This window comes from Salvelinus namaycush, unplaced genomic scaffold (genome assembly GCF_016432855.1).
Source record: "Salvelinus namaycush isolate Seneca unplaced genomic scaffold, SaNama_1.0 Scaffold593, whole genome shotgun sequence".
Taxonomy (NCBI): Eukaryota; Metazoa; Chordata; class Actinopteri; order Salmoniformes; family Salmonidae; genus Salvelinus; species Salvelinus namaycush.
The window spans coordinates 131,743-147,578 of NW_024061301.1; the positions used below are offsets into that span (position 1 = coordinate 131,743).

General features: G+C 43.7%; 1 protein-coding gene and 1 long non-coding RNA gene across 2 annotated transcripts; both read right to left on the minus strand.

Annotated features, from left to right (window-relative positions):
- Window positions 1-2,223: 2,223 nt before the first annotated feature.
- On the minus strand, window positions 2,224-12,828 carry LOC120041963. Its single transcript, XM_038986838.1, has 16 exons — window positions 12,690-12,828; window positions 12,070-12,284; window positions 11,819-11,918; window positions 11,390-11,610; window positions 10,553-10,709; window positions 10,159-10,382; window positions 9,663-9,783; window positions 9,167-9,363; window positions 8,938-9,052; window positions 8,554-8,723; window positions 8,360-8,457; window positions 8,058-8,188; window positions 7,534-7,723; window positions 2,607-2,742; window positions 2,409-2,505; window positions 2,224-2,339 (listed from the first exon to the last, which is right to left on the minus strand). The coding sequence occupies exons 1-16, from the start codon at window positions 12,826-12,828 to the stop codon at window positions 2,266-2,268; spliced, it is 2,385 nt and encodes a 794-aa protein (XP_038842766.1). The 3' UTR covers window positions 2,224-2,265.
- Window positions 12,829-15,107: 2,279 nt separating this feature from the next.
- LOC120041955 lies at window positions 15,108-15,511 on the minus strand. The gene is made up of 3 exons (XR_005475995.1): window positions 15,483-15,511; window positions 15,279-15,378; window positions 15,108-15,181 (listed from the first exon to the last, which is right to left on the minus strand). It is a non-coding gene; the product is annotated as an uncharacterized LOC120041955 (long non-coding RNA).
- Window positions 15,512-15,836: the final 325 nt, after the last annotated feature.

The following is a 15,836-nucleotide window of genomic DNA, read 5'->3' on the forward strand; positions in this document are numbered from 1 at the left end:
TCAACTCTTAAGTCTTTACTGAAGACTCATCTCTTCAGTGGGTCATATGATTGAGTGTAGTCTGGCCCAGGAGTGTGAAGGTGAACGGAAAGGCTCTGGAGCAACGAACCGCCCTTGCCGTCTCTGCCTGGCCGGTTCCCCTCTCTCCACTGGGATTCTCTGCCTCTAACCCTATTACAGGGGCTGAGTCACTGGCTTACTGGTGCTCTTTCATGCCGTCCCTAGGAGGGGTGAGTCACTGACGTGATCTTCCTGTCTGGGTTGGCGCCCCCCCTTGGGTTGTGCCGTGGCGGAGATCTTTGTGGGCTATACTCGGCCTTGTCTCAGGATGGTAAGTTGGTGGTTGAAGATATCCCTCTAGTGGTGTGGGGGCTGTGCTTTGGCAAAGTGGGTGGGGTTATATCCTTCCTGTTTGGCCCTGTCCGGGGGTATCTTCGGATGGGGCCACAGTGTCTCCTGACCCCTCCTGTCTCAGCCTCCAGTATTTATGCTGCAGTAGTTTATGTGTCGGGGGGCCAGGGTCAGTTTGTTATATCTGGAGTACTTCTCCTGTCTTAGCCGGTGTCCTGTGTGAATTTAAGTATGCTCTCTAATTCTCTTTCTCTCGCGGAGGACCTGAGCCCTAGGACCATGCCTCAGGACTACCTTGCATGATGACTCCTTGCTGTCCCCAGTCCACCTGCCCGTGCTGCTGCTCCAGTTTTAACTGTTCTGCCTGCGGCTATGGAACCCTGACCTGTTCAACGGACGTGCTACCTGTCCCAGACCTGCTGTTTTCAACTCTCTAGAGACTGCAGGAGCGGTAGAGATACTCTTCATGATCGGCTATGAAAAGCCAACTGACATTTACTCTTGAGGTGAGGACTTCCTGCACCCTCGATAACTACTGTGATTATTATTTGACCATGCTGATAATTTATGAACATCTTGGCCATGTTTTGTTATAATCTCCACCCAGCACAGCCAGAAGAGGACTGGCCACCCCCCAGCCTGGTTCCTCTAGGTTTTGGCCTTTCTAGGGAGTTTTTCCTAGCCACGGTGCTTCTACACCTGCATTGCTTGCCGTTTGGGGTTTTAGGCTGGGTTTCTGTACAGCACTTCAAGATATCAGCTAATGTAAGAAGAGCTATATAAATAAATCTGATCCCATCTCAAGTAAACCTCTTCTCCCCACTCCTGGACAAGCTCACTGAGGGTAGTGACTTGCGCACAGACATTGTTGAGCCAAGAGATAATTGGTTCCCCCTTAATCACGCCATCCCTTCACATATGAAGACAATGTTCCATTCTGACGTCTCCCCTCTCTGGGCCCCAAGTGACTGAGCCCTAGCTGAGAAGGGAAACGTGCAACTGCCAACAGTATAGTCCAAAGGGACACATTCTAATGACAACTCTCACATAAGCATATTATGTAAATTAAACATCCTATTTATCTATGTTACCCAACTAATTCATCCTCCAGTGCGCCAACTCCCCCTTGTGGTCTGGAGCAATGAAGCCGTCCCGCGGTGCAAGCTCGCAACTTTTAAAGGAGGAACTGCTGCATCTCTTCAGTTCCGTAAGGTGTTTCTTTAAATCTGATCCTGATGCGGAATAGACTGCAACGTATTCATGACTCTACCTTCCCTAGTCCAGACTTGGAGATTGTGAAGAGACCTCTAGTGGCATGTCTTGTGGGGTATGCATGGGTGTCTGAGCTGTGCGCTAGTAGTTTTAAAAACAGACAGCTCGGTACATTCAGCTTGTCAACACTTCTTACAAAAAACAAGTAGTGAGAAAGTCAAGCTCTCCCCATTTGAGATATACATGCATATCATTAAAGAAAGGTCCATATTTGGATGGAAACCAAGCTAGTGAGAGGTATCAAGTAAAGTTGTAATTTCAGTTGGAAATTCCCAACACTGCTGCGCTCCCTGGGGCCTGCAGCCAACCACAGCCCTGCTGGCCTCACTTTGGCAAACCACCATCTGCTATAACATCGAGTCAGTTCTTCCTACTGGACATTGGAAAGCTTTTGTTTTGACACCCATTGTTCGTCCTAGACAGGAAATTGGTGTGGATGGTTCAGAGTTCCATGCTTACAAAAGGGTTGATTGATACACGTCAGATGACAAGCCTACTACATCCACTAAAGTACATGCGCCTTGGTGTTATACGCAAATCAGATACAATTAAGGTAGCTCCAACGGTTAGGATGTTGCCACGCAAGTAAAGCAAACGTAATTGTTATATAGAACACTTTATTTGACATGTTAGAACAAGACATTACACCCAAAGAATGTATCCAGAAGAAACATAGAAATGACGCTCCTCAAAGAGGTCTTTGACATGTCGTTGACCTGTTGAGAGAGAGAACCTATTAGTTCAGTTATGGTCTGACAGTCTGAAAAGCATAAAACAAGACCTACCTCTTTTCGGGTTGTCCCGATTCACACATTGTCCACTACAGGGGCCGCCAGAGGGACTACTGGCGTCACAGATGACCACATCACAATGGACAAAGACCTAGGAATCAAAGATTTGATGGTGTCAGATACATTTAAAAAAAAGGGATGATTGCCACTCACAAAATTAACCTATAAAGATTGTTGGGTGAACTTTGTTACCTGGCCACTCGGCTCAACCGCATCCTCGACGAAGGAAAACAACTCAAAGCGTTTGACGTGAGGGGGGAAGTGGACCCTGGCGTCAGCTACCACCGGGTGGAAGACTACACGGTACGGATCCTCCGGGTTATCACAACTGCCAGTGTAGAGAGGGACTAAGTTAGGAACAAGAAAACACTGTAAACCCCAACCGCCTTGTGTACGAAGTCTTATGGTGGTGTCATGACTGTACTGTGAGGATCAGATCAATTCACACCGTGTTGTAAATGACAGGAGAAGTGGGTTCCTTCTCCCCCTCCAGTATGAACTAAAGGAATGTCTTTGTTACCAGGCTTTTCCCCATCAACTCTTACCCCTCCTAAATTCCTCGGTCTTGAAAAACCCAACATATTTCATATACAATGTAAAGGCTCGAGACTTCCTACCTGTAGTGTGAGCACTTTTCTAGTTCCATTATTTCCTTTTTAAAAATCACAAAATAAGAATCAACATGACATTCTTTTTCTATCTGACCAGTCTTATGTTAGAAATATTGTTCCAGTATTCACTTTTGAACGTATTAGAGAAACTCCTAGAAAATGTGCATAGTAAGTAGCCATGCCACGAGTGACATCAGAGAGTGTGTCAGAACCGTCCCCGGCGGCCAGAGTGCATAAAAGGATTGGTAACTGAAATTAACATTAGACCAGAAAACCGTGAGTCGCTAGCTACACGTTTGAAATGGTTGGAACTTTCCTAAACGCACCTTCCTAAGGACGGCGAGCTGCAGCTCATGTCCAAAGTGGTCCGAAACCTGAATACCAACACGAGGGAGAATAAACACCCCTCAGACAGACAGTCACTGGTACAGCCGATTAGCTGTTTGCAGCCAAGTACCTAGAAAAGCTAACTTCAGTGGGACCATTCTGCTATCCAAACCATCCTACTCTCATCACCCACTGAGGAATCAGCGACAGGGTTGATTAGTCCATCTTCCAGAATGAGTGAAAGGAAAATCCATCCTGAAGTTCCGTTCAAGACTAGTCATTGGAACCACGGACAACTAACGACATTGTGACCTCAGGGAGCCAATCAGAGAGAAGACCCAACCACCTACCTTTCCACGGCGGCATCCCACATAAATACATTCATGCAAAAATGTAACAACGATAAGTGTCCCTTATGGAACCATGGGTGGGGGAGACATCGTAACAAGCCGTCATATTGTGTCAGTCCGCTAGGGACCTGTGTGTTTAGCTAGTAAATAAATTAAACCAATTTGTATAGTACTGAATCATAAGGCTGGGGTTCTTGCAGCTGCGAGGAGGATACGATGTAATGGTTAATAAGTTGACTTTAGCAATGTAATAGATTTCTACCGTCTAGAGTTTAAGTCGGGAGACGGTATCTTTAAAACCATTTCCTCGGCACCCCAAATCCTAACACGATTCATTTAGAGTCGGGTAACAATTAAACAGTCCTCAGATAATTCAAGGTCACGACAGTAGTTTGTTGGTTTTAATTTCTGATCTTTTGGCCCATCAGACCTGGAAAAATCTGATTTAGTAAATTTTTTATTTATCTAAAAAAACAGAAATTGGGCTGCCTATTTGAAAAAAAATGCATTTAATTTGTCAAGGGAGGGTCATACTAGCAATGCCATAGCATTTCTCATCAACAATATCACTTTGTCTACTGCAAAGGCTTTTATAGCTAGTTAAATGACGGATGTCAAATGTCTACGTCGTATGTCCAACATGTATATTCAATTACATTGACATGAATGCATTCTCATGTGGTGAGACGTCCCTCTAAATGGTTCTTAAAGTTCTAAATGATCCAGAATGGTCAGACTACAGGCGACCTGAATATTGATCAATTGACCGTGGTTTAACCAAAGTTGCCGAATAGACAGTCGGTATCATCAACAACGCAATCATATTTTTCAAAATAAGTAATTCATTTTAATTAAGAATTTCATGCAATGCGCCAGAGCAATTCTTCCGCTGTCGGAAAAATTGGTCAAAAAATATAAATTCTACACCCATGGCATCAGATTCATACGTGGAGGACTTCTGTGAAGGGAGCAGCTCTACTATATAAAGTAACCTACGCATTGACAGTTTAGGCCTACTTTTGTCATTTGCATCTTTGGGAGGTTTATCATTTACTGTTTAACTGACAGATATTAGCAAAAAGGGATTTGTGAAATCTGAAGACGTTACATTAAGAGACGAACGCCCACACCAGTACAAATCCACTTGAGCTGGCAGACGACGGCCAGAGCTTTCTCAGGATTTTGCACAACGATTTAAGCAGCTGAAGTGACAAATCTGAACTGCCCATTTCGTGCACAGCCATGTGAATGTGGTGTCTTTTCCTATGATCTACAAAACATTTTCAGCCTGTTTTTTCAAACTGCTACCACCCCCACCAGGATGACATTTGATTTAATAAACTGCTGCAAAGTTACTCCCGTGACAGATGAGCCTTGTGTCCACATGGCCGCCGGAGCAAATTAAAATAGGGGGTGCCAAATTTGGGGTTTTGCGACCATTTCATAAAAATGGTAAAATTGCGTGATTTGATAGCATTTGGCAAACCCGATCCCCCAATAAATGGTTTTGACCAATAAAGTTGCTTCACTCCACTGCTTGGTGTAACATGTATCCAGATACTGAAAAGACACCCGCAAAATAAAGTGTCATTTGCAGCGTGCATAATCAGTGCAAAGTCAATGTTAGCCCATCTACCAAAGGTTGCAGTGTCCATTACAATGTAGGAAAAATAAGTCATCTTTCAATAGTTACCCAATTTAAATTCTTGAGAAGATGGCAAAGTTAAAAATTAGGCCAGCGGTGTCCATCTGTGGCAAAGTGCCCAAATCAATGCTTATGACAAACCCAGCTGTGTGACATTTTTTTTTAAATATGAACATTAGCTAGCTAAATAAGGTTAGCAAGATGCTGCTACACTTGACCGTGGTATTTGTTCATGTTTAGCAACTCCCAATTAGCGCATTCCTCTAGGACAGGAAATTCCATTGAAAGTGGCATCAACTTCTAGGGATCCTGTCCACTGATCCTATTCAGTTTCAAACATCAACTTCCATGCTGCACAGGCGTGTGAACCATCCATTATGTTAAGCGCATAACCGTTTTAAACACAAGAGGTCACTTGTGCCTGAATTCAACAAGTATTCAGTCAGTGTTAAGAGCAGTTGTATGAAACCAATCGGAAAGGCAAGCCAAGCTTGCCAGCCGCTCTCGATTTCCATTCGACTGCCCAGCAGTTCAGCACAACACTGAACTGGAGCAAACCAAAAGGATAACATTGAGTAAAAAGGTGTAGGTAACGCCAACATAGTGTCTTAACCTTTCCACACGCGAATTCCAAATATCTTCAACAGTCACCCCAGCGGGAGTTTGTTATGCGCGTGATGTCAGAATGCACTCACCGTTCCAAAATGTGGACAGTTAACCCGCGCTGACCTCAAACCAAGGCACACTACCTGCTAATTTTCTATAGCCCGTTTCAACTTCTAAGTTTGCCTCATTCATTCACAAAAGTAGCCCATTTCAATGTTGCAGACAATTTCTTTTTGAGAATTTGAATGAGCCAGACAAACTTTCCTTCAAGCATACAGACATTTGCACACCTAGTCAGAACAGGCCTTGCACAAACTTTCCCCCTGGCACATTTATTGCCTGGTGCCCACATTGCCTTCCTTACAAATAACTGGACATGCGTGCATTCCTATCAAAGTGCCTTATTTTCTGTGTAACGTTTCTACTGTAGCATACCGTAAGTATAATGTACTTAGCGTTTTATTCATGCATTCTGATTCTTGCCTAGATTGTAATGGACACGTGTGTAAAACACTTTTGAAGGTGGTACCGAATATGAGCTAACGCCATACAATGCAGTCGGGTTATCACGTAAGGGTCTGTCAGACTCAACTGACGTATGGTGTTTAAGACACCTGGGATCTCGGAGTACCCCCATAGACTTCAGTGCATTCAAGACAAAGACTTCCAAGCCGTTAGTTGATTTGAACACGGCATCAGAGTGTAAACTATGGTACCTCAGGGGTATTTAGCTTAGAAAAACTGTCTGCCCCTCCATTTATTGTTGATAAATCCCCCATCTAAGTAATATTTCCTGCATCATCCTCGCCACAATACCTTCCCGAGGACTAAATGGATTGATCTATATCTTGCAACTGTTTAGCTTTCGTGCTACGGTTAAGCTAGGCTTGTATTTGGGGAGGTGACAATTGGCTTTTTGATTTGTTAATTGTAAACTACTTGTCATGTGTACGCCGTAACAAGTACAAAGATTTGTCACACGCTGAAGTGGCCAAACTAAGTTAAGATCTCAGGCAATGGGCGCAGTGAATGGGATTAGGGAGTTCTTGCTTGACAAACATGGCTGCCATATTTTCCAAACTAGATTTACATGGCTCCCTTGTACCGCATCACTGGTGAGCACATTGTAAAACAAGTCTAGCTGTTATTTAGACTAGATGATAGCATTAACATTTATATATTTTACAAGTAAAGGTGGAATAAAGTTGTGAAGACCTTTACTTCTCATCAGTACTAAACATTGTTTAGATGCTTTTCAGACAACGCGGTTTAGAGTCGTTTGTTTGCATCATACGTTCTGTTCCAATGCTACGCTGCAGGGACCACTCAGTGATAACAAACATGTGATGCTACGCGCCAGAATCTCCCAGAAGTGTTCATTTGGGTGGAGATCTGCTGACAGACCGCATAAGGCTCACATTGTTTTTAAGCTCAAACCATTGTGACCACTCATGACCTATGGATGGGGGCATAGCCACGGTAGTCAAAGTAGATGGCCTGCCAAGCATGATAGGTTGCTAATTACTCAGGAACCACACCTGTGGAATAACACTTGTTTAGGCCCAAAAACAACAAGTTACCCATTAATGATGAGATTCCACCGGGGTCGGGAGTCACAGTCCTCATTGAGGGTGGCCCAGCAGTGGTCAAGCACCAGCGCTACCTTGGGGTCAGAGGACCTGGTCAGCTCCACCTCAAAGTGCAGAGGCTGTCTCAGGTACCTCACCACTGGATAGTCCTCCTCCTGGTGGAACGTGTTATACGAGGCGTCTGGAACACAGAACGAGACAACCGGTGGGCACAAAACAGCGAGGTACCATCTCAACTTGTCCATTAAGAAACACACGTTTATCATATCCTGTTGTGCCCCGATGAAACCCCCCCCACCAGAGGCTTCTGACAAATTCCCAAATCAGCTCCTCACCGTTACTCCATAGCCACACCTGTAGATCTCAGAACACAAGAGTAATATATCATAAGGCTTACATTTTTGGGAATGGTTTTGTAAAGGACACCTTCCAAGATTCTATATTCAATTTCCAGATCATCAGGAGTGATTAGAATTTAGAGGCCAAGTTGAAATTCTGAATTTGTGCACGCTTACCCTGAGCGAGTCTCATTCTGACCATTAGTCGACCCGTCCCAGTCTCGGCAAAAAGCTCGTTGTCACGCGGCCTGGTGAGGAAGGCCAATGTGCGAGTGATGTTGACCACATAGTAGCAGGAAACCTTTAACCTAAAAAGAGAGATGTAGGCAACTTCAATAGAGGAAACTTCAAGCAGTGGAGTGGACACACTGGTAGTAGAGGCACATTTTCCCTGTATACAAAGTTAAAGTTTTGAGCAATTGGTGAAGAAAAAACCTATAAAATCTAACAGCTACAATTGTGATGCGTAATGCACTTACTGATATTCCTCCTCTGAAGACGTCGTGCCATTCAGCTTCACCTCAAGTTCATCTGGCAAGGAGATTTCGTTCTCATACAGCATGACATTGTTGATAAACTATATAGTAGAGGGGAATTGACTTATTACAGCCTGCAGAAGCAAACAGTCCGTAAATACACAGTACCCATCACCTCAGGGTAATAGTCATTTTACCTTCCTGGTGGTGCCACAGGAGTTGACAGTGAAGTGGAAGTAGGCGAAGCGATCGTCGCTGTAGGTGGGACCACAGGCGGGGTCGCTCAGGGTCAGCTGACCGGGGTTCAGACTGGGAGCAGACTCCACCTTGACCGCCAGCGCAGTCATCGTTCCGTTAGAGAAACACTCTTGGGGGTGGGGAAGCAAAAGACAGGTAGCCATCAGACCTGGGTTCTGTATTTGTTACACTTCATTGAGCACAGTAGAACCAATGGAATAGCACCAAAAGTGCAAACCATGCCCATCTGGCACTACTATTAGACTCACAGTATTTGCAAGGAACCCAGGTTAGGTAAACATGTCAAACGACTATTTATCGGAAGTAATTGTTTGAGAACCAACCAGTCAGCGTTTTGAGGAAGCTGCAAGCCAGGGAAAAGTATTTGATGGTCATGTTGTTGTAAGGATTCAACAGAGCCACATCCAGTCTGCTCCTGACAGAGGACGGGTGAACCGACTGGGAACCAATGGGAGAGTTCATTAGTCCAATATTGTATGCATGTATACAGAGTAAGGAAAGCGAGGCTAGCTGCAGCAATTTAGGTTAACATGTTTTGGGAGAGCATCGTACCTCAAACACTGCGTCCGGCGAAGAGAAGGGCAACGTGATGGTGAAGTCTGCGTCGCCCTCTGTTAAATACTGTTGAGCAAGCTCATGGTTAAGCAGCCGCTTGCCAACCAAGACCACGAAAAAGGGATCTTGGTTCCTGTAGTCCACAGTGATGTGAAAGTTCTCCTGATCACAGTTGCCAGTGACTGAGGGTGGCACTACAAGGACAAACAGGGTTGTGTTCATTAAGCACAAAAAACAGGAAGGTACTACTTGAACTTGTCCAAGGAGAAAACCTCGTTTTCAGTTGCAAAATGTTTTGCTACGTTGGGACTGAATAAACATGATCCTGGCAAATCAGGAACAGGACACTGGGTCCAAATACTCTAAAGCTTAACATTTTCTTTGTAGAGAGACCGCATAGGTAAAACCTACAGTATGGCTAGTTGGGCTTTCACTGCAATCATTAACGAGAGGAAGCCATTCAACAGTAGTTTGGCGTAGTCCAGAGACATACCAATGTCCAGCAGTACAGCGTCCACAACGGCAGAGTGAGAGAAAGGAGCGTACTCTGGAAAGACGACCAGGCCGTAGATCAGCTGAAGAGTGAAGGTTGTGACACCTTGTTCCGCCCTTCTCTGTAGTGAAGTTAAACGCATTGGTCAATTGATAGCATTATTGTTGTAACAGAACTCTATTCAACATCAAGTGACAACTAAGTACATATGGGGACTATTAAAACAAACTATATACTTAAAGTAATGTTGCCCTCATTCCTCTAATTTGTAAGTCGCTCTGGATAAGAGCGTCTGCTAAATGACTTAAATGTAAATGTAAATGTAAATCAAGCACTATTGGCAAGTGAATGCATACAACTGCCAAAATAATGGAAACACTTGAGTAAATGAGGGATACAAAGTACATTTGCGCCATTATTTATATTTTGTTGGTGGCCCACTTATTAGGGCATGTACAAATCACTGCGTGTGGCCTTGCATTTAACAGAAACACACCTCCTTAAAGACCACCGGGTCTGAGAAGGGCACCTCCATCCTGAAGGTCTTCAAGGTGTTGTCCAGGGATCTCTGCTCCTGAACATTGAAGCCTCTGGCGTTGCACTCTGCAACAGTTAGCACCATGGCGGGAAAGGTGATGTTCAGCAGCTCCACATCAAGGTTGAAGGTCCCCAACTCAAGCACAAACACTGCCTGCTCAGGAACTGTGTCTAAGGGCGTGTCTGTTCATTGGCAAACAAAAAAAACATTTTGAAATGCGCTACAATGGAAGTCGAAAATGGACATTTGTTATTGCCTCCCCGTTTCAGTACATTTTCTTCTGTTTTGTGCCTAATGAACAACCCAGGCATCCCAAATTACCATAGGCACTATTTAACTAAACCAGACTCACAGTTGCGAACTTGTGGAGGCCTGGCCATCGGTGGCGTTGTGATAGGGAAGAGGACTTTGTAGCTGGTGTCCTCGTGTGCGACCTCCTCGATCCACAGCAACTCAAGCATGGGCTCAATGGTGTAAGTGACAAAGTACTGGTCATCCTGAATATGGCTCTGTAAAGGGAGACGAGTGAATCATTCAGGCTGTAATACACAAGTGGAGTGCAAAAACAGCTAAATGTTCCTTACAAGCCAGAATGTTACTCTACCGGTTATCTGTGTGGTTTGTCCTTCAGCCGCTCGTAATTTAAGACAAAATATCGGCTTACCCGACTTTAGAGAACTGGTAGGCATATGGTTGTCAACTTGCATTTCCGGCGGTGTGTATTTTCAAAGCAACCGACACGCAAAGTAAACACTTGCACAATATGTAAACAGTAAGCGAACGTTGCTTGCATTCAGTTGAGTGGCAAAGCTACCGGCTCCCTAAAAAGTCAGGTAAACAATACTTTAGTGTGGATATTTGGTCTCAAATTTCAAGCGGCTGAAGGACAAACTGCAAAGACAAGCGGTAGAGTATGTTTAAGTGTCATTTTATGCAACATTCACACGATTTTGCAATCCAATGTGTCAGGCTGTATACACACCCACCAATCCATTGTATATTAGCCTGATTAAGCAGACAATTGCTCAATAAGAAACATTTTACACAAGACAACATTTCTAGGAGTTTACCCATGAGAGATGGCAAAGGGTTACTGCAAAGCACTGACAACTGCTGCAGTAAAAAGGGCTCTACAAATAAGATTTGATTTACAAATTAAACAGGAACATTTTACTCTTCCAACGCTGACCTTGAAATAGCCGCCAACCGCCCCCACCGGAATTTCAACAATAATATGAGCCTCTGTGACTAAAACCGAGTAGTTTCTGGCAGCCATTTCCTCAGTGTCCAGCCTCTTAGCGTCAATTCCCATGTACACCTCCAACATGGTGAAGGCAGCAGAGGAGAAAAGTGGGTCTATGTGCTTCGGCATGTACCAGGTGATCACTTCTGGAGTAAAGGCCACTGCCCCTGCAGTGAAACAAGAAGCCAAGTGCACATCATAACAGAACATTTTGCAACTGAAAACAAATGTGCCATTATTTGGAAAAAGTTCATCCCAAAACATTTTCCCAACTGAACACTACATAACACAAATCAAAGTCTTGTCTGGAGCCAATTAAGAACTGGGTTTATAAGATCTTAATTTGCCAAGTTTGTCCATTATTTCACACTCAACCTGGTGTTGGACAAACAGCCGTAGCATCTACTCGAGTAACCAGCCACTTCTGCTCAAAGAAGGTTGAGGTTGAGAGCACCCGCATCGGAACCCCAGCTACCTGTTCAGGGGGCAACCACACCAGGGCCGTGTTCAGTAGGGCACACCGTATTAACAATATGTTGCAGAGTTCAGGTAGGGCCACCGTTTCCAAATGTTTGCTCTACTGAACATGACCCAGTTCATGGAGGAAGTGGAGAAAGTCAGCTTACATTCTGGAGGTATGTCTCCTCTGCATTATTAGGGCTTCTTAACACCAGCCGTGTGGGAGTGTTGGCTATTGCATAGCCCTTTCTTTGGACCTCATCCACATTCATGACCTTCTTGCTAGGACTAAAGACGACTGCTGTCATTTTGTATCCTGAAGCAACAGCCTGTCTCAGGAAATGGAAACAGGAATTAAACAAATTGTCAACAAATGCACATTTTGTTTAGCGCCACCCTGTAGTGAAATTACAGAAACTGAAATATGGCTACCTCTGCTCCTCTCCGGAAGTTGCCGCTCCTTGCTTTCGGGCCTCCAGTGGGCTGTTCAGGGACGGTTTGGATGTCTGGAAGAGTCCTTCTGACCGACACCTAGAGAAGAAAGGCCATTATTCCCTATGCATTTTCTCCCTCCCATACAATACGAAATCAAGGGCCAGTTCTCAATCTGTCCACTCGCCTCCTTAAATGAAGGAGTATTGAATTGAGAGAGAGTCAAGAACCTCTACGTTGTCACAGAAGCAGAAGAAATGAAACACTGGACAGTTGTAGCTCTAGACAGATCATTTATACAGGCAGTACGACAAGCTCGACTGTAAACATGTCCTTTGGGGCATGCTCTGCTCACTTGCCTCCATGTAGTTGCGGTCGCACAGAATCTCTCGGGAGGTCCAGGGGGTGTAGCTACAGGTTTTGCCCACTCTATACACAGGGTCTTCAGTCATGTGGTTTCCTGGCAGCCTGAACTGCATGACCAAGCTGAACATCTTATCATCCTAAAATGAAGGGGGAAGGGGAAAAAAAGGTATTAAAAAAGCCTTTCATTATATAGCAGAAAACAAATAATTCAGTTGACGTTCATGCAAGTTATAGACTGTGGCAAAATTGACTATATGAATGCAGCTGCCACTGTATTGAAGCCACACTACAGGAGAAGTGCTCAGTAGTACACATCACTGCAGTCTGTATCAGAAAGTTGGCTGGCCCTCTGAAAGCCCTCCATAAACTTCTGCTGTACCTTACGTCATCGTTAACTTAGAGGTAAGAGACAGCAGACCCAGGGGTGGTAAAACTGCTTAAATGTTTCTGGCACCGTACTTCTAATAACCTCCATGCTCTAAAATTGTATGAATTAGCACCTCTACTGCAACTCAGGCTTATTGAGGACCTTTTTACTGAAGAATGCATTTGTTTTCAATGATTACATTTGTCATCTAGTGATGCAAATATTGACTTGTATCTTTGTGTATACAGGGCTCATCTGTTAAAGAGCCTGGTCTCAGCATGACTCCATGTCAAAGGTTAAATAAAGTGACGTTGCTACATTATGGGTTGCAAATGCAGTGACACTGAAAGGCAAACTGTCCATTTGAAGTTCAAGCAAACACTACAGTGCTTAGGGTTACCATGTTTTGGGAAAAGCAGTTTTGAAGAGAAGCAAAAAACATGGCATTCCCCATGGGGTCAAATTTAAAGCTGAATCCACACTGAGTAGCAAGGCCAGGCGTCAGGTTTATGATTTGTGTGTCATCTGGAAGGGATGGAGATGGTGTGAACACAATAGTTGACAAACAACAATCCATGAATTATGAAAGGAGAATCATAAGAGACAAACTCACTGAAGACAGCGTCAACCTCTTTAAAAAGAGGAGCGACACTCAAACGAATAACGTTACCAAGGCATTCAGCGTTGAGGTCATCTGGAATGGGAAAGGTTAGTTAAAAACCAAAAAATATATATTGTCAAACGCTTATAGCTTGAACTTGCAGGGTGCAAAATGCATACTTATAGAAGGTGTCTGTTGTGCTTGTATGCCCACAGCTGCCAACAACAGGCAAAACAACCTGTAAGGCATTTGACAAATTATTATGATTGATTAAAAGGAGGAAGAACACAACTCAAATGTTTGCGTCAAATAAGACTCTTCTAGGCCTGCTACTACTTACCCTGAGCTAAGGAAAGGAACCATTGTAGAACAGAATTGTTTTGATAAAATACACAGCTACAGAATCTAATATTTGACCCAAGGTGTGCAGCCTACAGCCCAGGGGTATTCAACTTTTACCCTATGACAAAGGCTTCCCACACTCAGTCACCTGAACCCCAAAGGGCTGCACATTTTCTTTTTATTCCCCTAGCCCTACAAAGCTGATTCAAATAATCAACTAATCATCAAGCTTTGTTCATGTGAATCAGCTGTGTTGTGTTAGGACAAAAACCAACATGCACACCAAGTTTGGGAAACGCTGCCCTGCCCTAGACCAGATTATTATTATATTTTTTTCCCCCTAGCTTTTTCATTACGCAGACATAAGCAGAGTTGACACCATCGAGGTGTGGATGTTTACTTTCGACACTAGTTATTTTTCTCCAGTTTCGTCCGACGAACAGACTGTAGTGGTAAAATAAAACGGGATAGATTTTTTAATGAAGTCCTAAGCATCACTCCAGTCAAAACAATCTCTGCGAACGTTCGATTCCAATATATGTAGTTCTGTCTATGGAATACATACAAAAATGTCGTTAAAAAAAATAGATATGTATAAAATATACTTGTCTGTACAGGTAAATGTAGGAAATCCAAAATGCACAAAAATATGTTTTTGTAATGTCTAAAATAAAATATATGTGTATAATATATACTTGTCTGTAAAGCAATGCAGAAGCAATAAGCATTGTAAAGGATGATAGAACACATCAAATTAATGTGAACATGAGGACACAAAGGAGAGATTTAATTAAAAGATCATCTTTTAATACTTTTTTATGCTGAAGATTTTTAATGCTGAAAAAATCTATGTATGGCAAATCCACTCTGGGCAAATGGCCTGTTGGACAAAAATAAAAAATAGTTAACATGCTTGCTATTTCAGCCACTTGCTATGTTAAAGAAAAATCTCAGTTAATAATGAATGGATACAATTTGGAAGGATTTTCCAGAGTCATACCTCAGTAGGGTAGAGTGTCAGGTGGCACAACCATTGGTGCCATGAGGTCAAAGTGTGGAGGGAGCAAGGCAGAGAGCTGTCTAGGAAGCAGTCCAGGCCCATGGCTTGGAGGCTTTGAGTTGGTCCCATCATTGTAATACATTGTAGGGTATCTGCTGCCCCATAGACCTGCTGGTAGTTGGAAAGGTGTTAGCAGGAGACCACCAGGGACATCTATGATCGGCTGACAGTCTTGGTTAAACCACATGTATTCTAAAGCAATATTCACCTGCTTTCATAGAGTAAGGATTCACTCCTTTGGGGACACTGCCAGTGTTCCCCTGATATCCATATGTCCCCATCGGTGGAGGTGGTGGTACACACTTGTTCTGTAAAAAACATCAACACATTTTCCAAATTGTTAGTGATATTATCACAGTTAAAATACAATGGTTGTTCACTGTTTTTAATTTCATTGAATTTAAGTGTGTACCTCAGCCTTGGGCTCAGTTTTGTTAACCCCTCTGTGCAGAGTTGGATCCCAGACAATCTGAGGAAGAAGATGTTAGCAATGTGAAGCAAGCCACAAAAAAAATAAAACAAAATCCGCTCAATTGTCTCTACATAGAATATAGTGTTAAGAACCAGTTCCTTACAGATCTGTCTTTGTCCTCAGGTAGATGAACCTCCTTCTTATTAGCTCTTCCACTCCCAAAGACCCAGCTGAGCCAGCCTCCACTGTTATTGTGAACAGCAGGGGTCTCAGGCTCAGCCACCGGCCGGCTGCCAGTCTGGCACTGAGGGTTGGCCTCGGAGTGTTCCGGCTTGGTGATGGACATCATAGCAG

Bases quoted from the DNA above. Each gene is read 5' to 3' on its own strand.
- LOC120041963 (XM_038986838.1), bottom strand. From the start codon at position 12,828: ATGTTCAGCTTGGTCATGCAGTTCAGGCTGCCAGGAAACCACATGACT. The intron at 10,383-10,552 runs GTGAGTCTGGTT...GCCAATGAACAG, and splicing joins GCCTCCACAAGTTCGCAACT to ACACGCCCTTAGACACAGTT. The intron at 2,506-2,606 runs GTAACAAAGTTC...TTTGATTCCTAG, and splicing joins CGGTTGAGCCGAGTGGCCAG to GTCTTTGTCCATTGTGATGT.